The sequence below is a fragment of the Macrotis lagotis genome, chromosome X, assembly GCF_037893015.1.
Source record: "Macrotis lagotis isolate mMagLag1 chromosome X, bilby.v1.9.chrom.fasta, whole genome shotgun sequence".
Classification (NCBI taxonomy): Eukaryota; Metazoa; Chordata; class Mammalia; order Peramelemorphia; family Peramelidae; genus Macrotis; species Macrotis lagotis.
The window spans coordinates 47,045,786-47,051,833 of NC_133666.1; the positions used below are offsets into that span (position 1 = coordinate 47,045,786).

The following is a 6,048-nucleotide window of genomic DNA, read 5'->3' on the forward strand; positions in this document are numbered from 1 at the left end:
CTCTTTCCTGTGCTGCCCTCTGGGTGAGGTGGGCTGCCTGTCTGCCTTCCAGATGTGGATCTTTCCTACCTTCATCTTCTCAGTGGGGAGAAGAGACCCGGCCTGCCCACCCAGCTGTACCCCTCAGATATGGTTGCCCACAATTCTGCCTGGATGCTGAATGGAAAGGAACTCTTTGGGAATAAAGACCAATTTGGCATTTGTCGATGGATTTTATTGAGCTCTTTGAATGCTATTACGGAACAATCTTTATCCACTTCATCTCTGAAACATCTCCCTATCTAACGAATTCATCAACAAGAACCCAACATGACAGTTTGGGCTAAAGGGAAAGAAAGACAGAAAGACCCCAAAGTGCTACAACTAGACAGAAATACCCCCCCACCAGGTTTGGTTTGGTTGGTTTGTTGTTTTGCTTGTTGGTTGGCTTGTTGGTTAACTTTCAGGTGCTAATTGCAACAAAAAACAGAGGCGGCCCCTGGCTTTGGAAAGTGAACTGGTTCTAGGGAGGATGACAGGGCAGGACCGACTTCTTTTCCTTCCTGTACACCTAAGCCCTAAAATGATGGCGGCTTGCTCAGCCCTGCCCTGGCAAGGGCACTGGAAGGTTTGCCACTCCCTAGGGCCAGGTCAGCTCTTTGACTGGTTTGGCCCTACACCTCACTAATGAAGCAGCCCCTTGGGCCCTCCCAAGAAACGGGAGACAGGTGTGGCCCATGGCTGCTGGGTCTCCCTTAGTTGGGGTAGGTGAATGGGAAGGTGTTGAGCGGCTTGCCAGACTGATTTTCGGCCTTCCTGAAGAGGCAGCCTGGGTTCCTGCAATATTTGGCTCCACTTCTCTTGGCGCTGCACATGGGGCATAAATAGAAGCAGACTGGACACAGTCCCTTGAAGCAGTCACACAGGTTTAGCCTATTGCTAAGCAGCCTGCTCCTGCGCTCATATCTCCTCCTCTCTCTCTTGCCTATGCCACTGCCTTTTCCTGGCTCAGCCTCCTGGGTAGAGGATGGGCTGGCACTCCCTGCCGAGGCCCGAGTTCCTGCCTCCTCCACCCCTTCAGCTTTGGCCTCTGCTCCCTGGGGACCCTTCTTGCGAATAGTTAAAGATATTAATTGCTCCACTATTATTTGTATTTGCTTCTCTTCCATCTGATCAAATCTTAAGGGTCCTCCAGTAGTTTGCTCTTCTTCAACAGTGGCTTTTGTCTCTTTGCCATTTTTCTCTGAACTCATTCTGGCGGCTCCTCCACTCCACTTGGGCCTTCCCACCTTCAGGTCTCTCCTCTCTGTGGCTCTGACTGGACCTTGGGGAAGAGAGCACAAAACAGGGTCATTCTCCTAATTTCATCAAAGACTATTCTTTTTCCTTCTCCACTCTTGCCTTTGGGAGGCTTCCACACTCCCCTTAAAAGTCTTTCTAATGGTATAAAGATTGAATTCTCATAGGGGATGGTTTGCACCCTTTGGATGAATCACAATGGATTCAATCTGAGATCTCATCCAAGAGACAGGCCAGAGAGGTGAGGACTGAGTGGACAGTGAGAGTGTAGACTACTTTTGACAGTAGACTACTCCAGTCAGCTAGATGGAGTAGAGTGTTGGCTCTGAAGTCAGGACTGGAGTTCAAATTTGCCCTCAGACACTTACTAGCTGTGTGACCCTGCAAGTCACTTCCCCCGACTGCCTCCCATCCCGGGTCATCTCCAGTCCTCCTGACTCCCATTTGGCCACTGGACCAAAGTGGCTCTGGAGAACGAGAGTGAGGCTGGTGACAGCACCACCCCCTCAATCACATCCAATTCCTGTACCTGTCATGGCATCACCTCCCTGGCATTATGGTGTTTTTTGAGAATGAAGGACAAACATTATAAAGTTGGCCAAGACAAAGAGGGAAACGGACAGTAGTCTGGGAGAATGCAAGAGTCAAGAGTCAAAGGAAGATTTTGATTGTAGCAGAAGGCAGATTGGAAAATTTGGGGCAAAAGGAAGGGGAATGAAGAACCAGAAAGAAGACACTATGATACATAGATGCCCACCATCCTGCCCCTACAAAGATGGGCAGAACCCGAGGGGAGAGCATTGCCCCGAGTTGAGTGCATTCGTTTCCCATAAGAAATCATTGGGGTGTTTGTGGTGAGAAGTAGAGGTCAAGGATAGGGAAGGGGGTGTCCCATCCCCAACTTACAGAGGCCTACAGGAGTCCTATGCTGCTGGTTCTTTAGGGTTATACTCACCAAAGGGGAAGCTGTCAAAAGTCACGATGTTTGTGCCAACGATCCAGAAAGAGAACTCTTTGGACGAGGAGAAATGGGTTATCACCAGGACCTGGGTGCCAAACAGAATTTTGAGTTAGAAATGCAAATCCAGGAGGGAAAAACCGGGGGCAAGTCAGTAGACTTGGCTGTTAGGGGGATGCTTCCTTGCAAGTTAGTGTGGCTTTGCTTTTGGTATATGGAAAATCCTCTCTTGGAAGGTCTAGACATCTCCCCCTTTAGCCTTATCTAAGTGATGATTGGGGTGCAGGACAGGATGCCTTGGCCTTCTCTTTTTTTTTTAGGTTTTTGCAAGGCAAATGGGGTTAAGTGGCTTGCCCAAGCTTTCACAGCTGGGTAATTATTAAGTGTCTGAGGTTGGATTTGAACTCAGGTCCTCCTCACTCCAGGGCCTGTGCTTTATCTACTGTACCACCTAGCTGCCCCATTCCCCTGGTTTCTAAAGAAGAGGCCATGTGGGCAGTCACTCAGGGAGGTGGCAGAGACAAGGAGGAATCTTTGCCAGGGGTGGGGAGTGGGGAGTGTTTAATTTTTTATGAAAAGGTCAGGTCCTGTGCTGGATACCTGGGAGGGGTGTGGTATTGTGACCATTGGGGGGGTGATTTCATCAAGTAGTCACCTCTCCCTTGTAGGGTACCTCCTGACCTGCCACTTCCCCTGTTTCATCCCTACCTTCCTGAGCTCTGGGATAATCCAGGACCTTCATTAATCAATAACTTCTTAATTCATGTTTCCATCAATTGGCTAAGCCCAGAGCGCCCACCCCTCTTCTTGAATATTAGTTATTCTAAGACATTAGATTGCAGCCCAATAGGATTATGAAGGCAACATGCAGTTATGCACTATGACTGGAGATCCGGTACAGCACAGTGTGTCATGTCAATATTATCCATATTAACTACAAATGCTATAGCACTTCATTGGGGATCACGCCCCCTTCACATATACATCCTACCCCCCCCCCCCCCAGTTAGGATCAATCACAAGGCCAGGCACACTCTGCATGTATGTGTGTGTGTGTGTGTGTGTGTGTGTGCACGCGCGTGTGTGTGGCCACCTCAGGTGAGGCCCCCTCCTCAAGGAGTCCTCCGAGTCCCCAGCAGTCTGGGGAGACTCCTCCCCTCCTCCACCAGATAAAGGCCTGGCCCTCCCCCACACTCTCCAGAGTTAGGATCAATCATAAGACCAGGCAGAGTCTGTTAGTGGTTGTGTGAGTGAGGGCTCCTCCCCTCCCCCACATGTTAAGGGCCTGCCCCTCCCCCACACTCTCCTAAGTTAGGATCAATACAAAGCCAGACTGAGTCTGTATGTGGTTGTGTGTGTGTCCATTGGAGGTTCAGGCTCCCCTCAAGGAGGCTTCAGAGGCCCCAGCAGCCTGGGGAGGCTCCTCCCTTTCCCTGCTAGATAAAGGCTTGTCCCTCCCCCATGCTCTCAAATACAAGGCCAGCAGTATTTGGTTGTGTGTATGTGTGTGTGTGTGTGTGTGTGTGTGTGTATGATGTATGTGTGTATATGTGTATGTGTGAGGGTTCCTCCCCTCCCCCATGAGATAAAAGCCCACCCCCTCCCCCTACTCTCCACAGTTAGGATCAAAAACAAGGCCAGGCAGAGTCTGCATGTGATTGTGTGTGTATGTGTGCGAGTGTGTGTGTGCTTGTGCATGTGATGTGTAGGGTGCTCCCCTCCGCCACCAGAGAAAGGCCTGCCGCTCCCTCATACTCTTTACAGTTAGCATCACTCTCAAGGCCAGGCAGAGTCTGTATGTAGTGGTATGTGTGTGTGCGCGCGTACACGTGTGTGTGATGTGGGGTGTGCACGCATGCACATGCATGTGATGCATGTGTGCATGCATGTATGTGATGCGTCTATGTTTGTGTAATGTGTCTGTGTGTGTGTGTGTGTGTGTGTGTGTGTGTATGAGGGATCCTCCCCTCCCCCACCCAATAAGGATCTGCCCCTCCCTCCCATGCTCCACAGGACCTATCACAAGGCCAAGCAGAATCTGCATGTGATTCTGTGTGTGTGTGTGTGTGTTTGTGTGTGTGTCACTGTGTGTGTGCCTCTGCCTCTGCCTCTATCTCTGCCTGTGCTCCTGCCCTTCTGCCTCCCTGCCCCAGGGCCCTCAAGAGGTCAGCCCACAGAGCCCCTGGGGCCAGACAGCCCAGGCAGGAGACACTCTGCCCCCTAGGCAGGAAAGGATGCCTGTGGAGGACACAGGATGTGGTAGAGGACACAGGAAGGGGCAGAGAGAGGCAGGCAGGGAGGGTAGAGGGTCTCCCCAGGGAGGGGAGCAGGGAGGGAGGCCCTCAGGGCTGCTCTGCCCCTGCAGGCCGGGTAGTGGTATCAGAGATCCAGGACTAGGAGTCATCCAGGCCATTTTACTGGGCAGGAAACTGAGGCCGGGCAGGGGGAGCAGCTTGCTCAAGGTCCAGAACCCAGGGAGACCCCGTTGTCTGTCATAGCCCTTCTGTTTACAGAGGAGGAGTGAGGTGTGGAGAGGGCCAGTGGCGACCTTAAGGTCAGCTGGGGCATTACGCAGAGGCAAGCCTGAAATCCATTTTGGTAAGAGAGAGACAGAGAGGGCCAGGGCCTGGGGCAGGAGGGCTGCAGGTGGCCTCTCTCCACCTGGGCCAGCCCTTGCCCTGGATACCTGGAGCCCTAGCGTGGCTGGGACCTCAGGGAAGTGCCTGGGCCTCTGGCCTCTCAAAGAGACTTTTGCTGGGCCGGGGAAAGGTCAGGTCTGTTTGCTGCAAAGCCCCTGCCCCAGGCATGTGGCAGAGCCCTGGACACTCCATTTACCTAGGATTGATTCCCTAGGTGCCCAGGTGGCAGCCTCAGGATGGGCCCCGGCCCCCAGCTACAGCAGGGAAGCAGGCCTGCCCCTGAGGACCTTCCCCATCCTGGGGACGCCTGCAGAACGCTGCATTGCTACAAAGGCTTCTCCAAGCTGTGCTGCCCTGGGCTGCTTTGGGAGCCCCCTGCCCTGGCCTGGGAGTAAACAAGAGCACAGTGAGAGTTTGCCACTCTCTTGGGAGCCAGAACCAGGCCTGGGCTTCGCCAGACATACTGTGACATGGTCCATCACTTTGATGACTTTTTCTTAATGAGCCTCCGTGACACACCATTTCCCCCGAGAACCCTTGCCCAAGGGGGGCCCAGCTGGCTCCAAAGGCGAGGAGTTTAAAACACAATTTGGCCCTGTTAAGTGACACGCCCTTAATACCTGTGCATTCTGTTCTGTTACCAATCACAAGGGCTCACGAAGGACCCACCATGTGACAGATACTGCCATGAGCTCTGGTCAGACAAATGAAACAGTTCCTCCTCTCACCCTGACCCTCCAAGCGAGATAACACAATGACCTGGAATACATGTAACTTAGAACCCAAATGACCTAGAATAATCATTGCAACAAGACAGCTGCAAAGGAGATGAATATGTGAGGGTAGGTCAATAAATAAATGGACATTATATCTATGTACAAATACATGGATAACTTAACAGAAATTGGGGAAGGAGGGCACGGCTAGGCCTGGGGCCAGGACCAAGAAAGACTTCCTTCAGAAGTTGGTATTAAGCAGCAGGTTACAGGAAGGAGGATTCTGGTAGGTGCAGGGAAGAAGGGAGGGCATTCCAGGCTGGGGTACCCGTGCAAAGGCATACAGAGCAGAGATGGGGTGTTGTGAGGGAGGGACCAAGCGGAGGCCAGTTTGGGAGGACCATAGGGTGCAGAAAGGGGAGAGATGTCCAATGAGGCTGCAGAGGCAGCTGGGGGC

The 6,048-nt window shown here is 52.3% G+C and overlaps 1 protein-coding gene across 1 annotated transcript; it reads right to left on the bottom strand.

Moving 5' to 3' along the window:
* Positions 1–734: 734 nt before the first annotated feature.
* Positions 735–1,232, bottom strand: LOC141498659 (ARL14 effector protein-like). The gene has a single exon (XM_074201832.1). It carries the CDS (start codon positions 1,230–1,232, stop codon positions 735–737), a length of 498 nt encoding a protein of 165 aa, XP_074057933.1.
* Between the last annotated feature and the right edge of the window lie 4,816 nt (positions 1,233–6,048).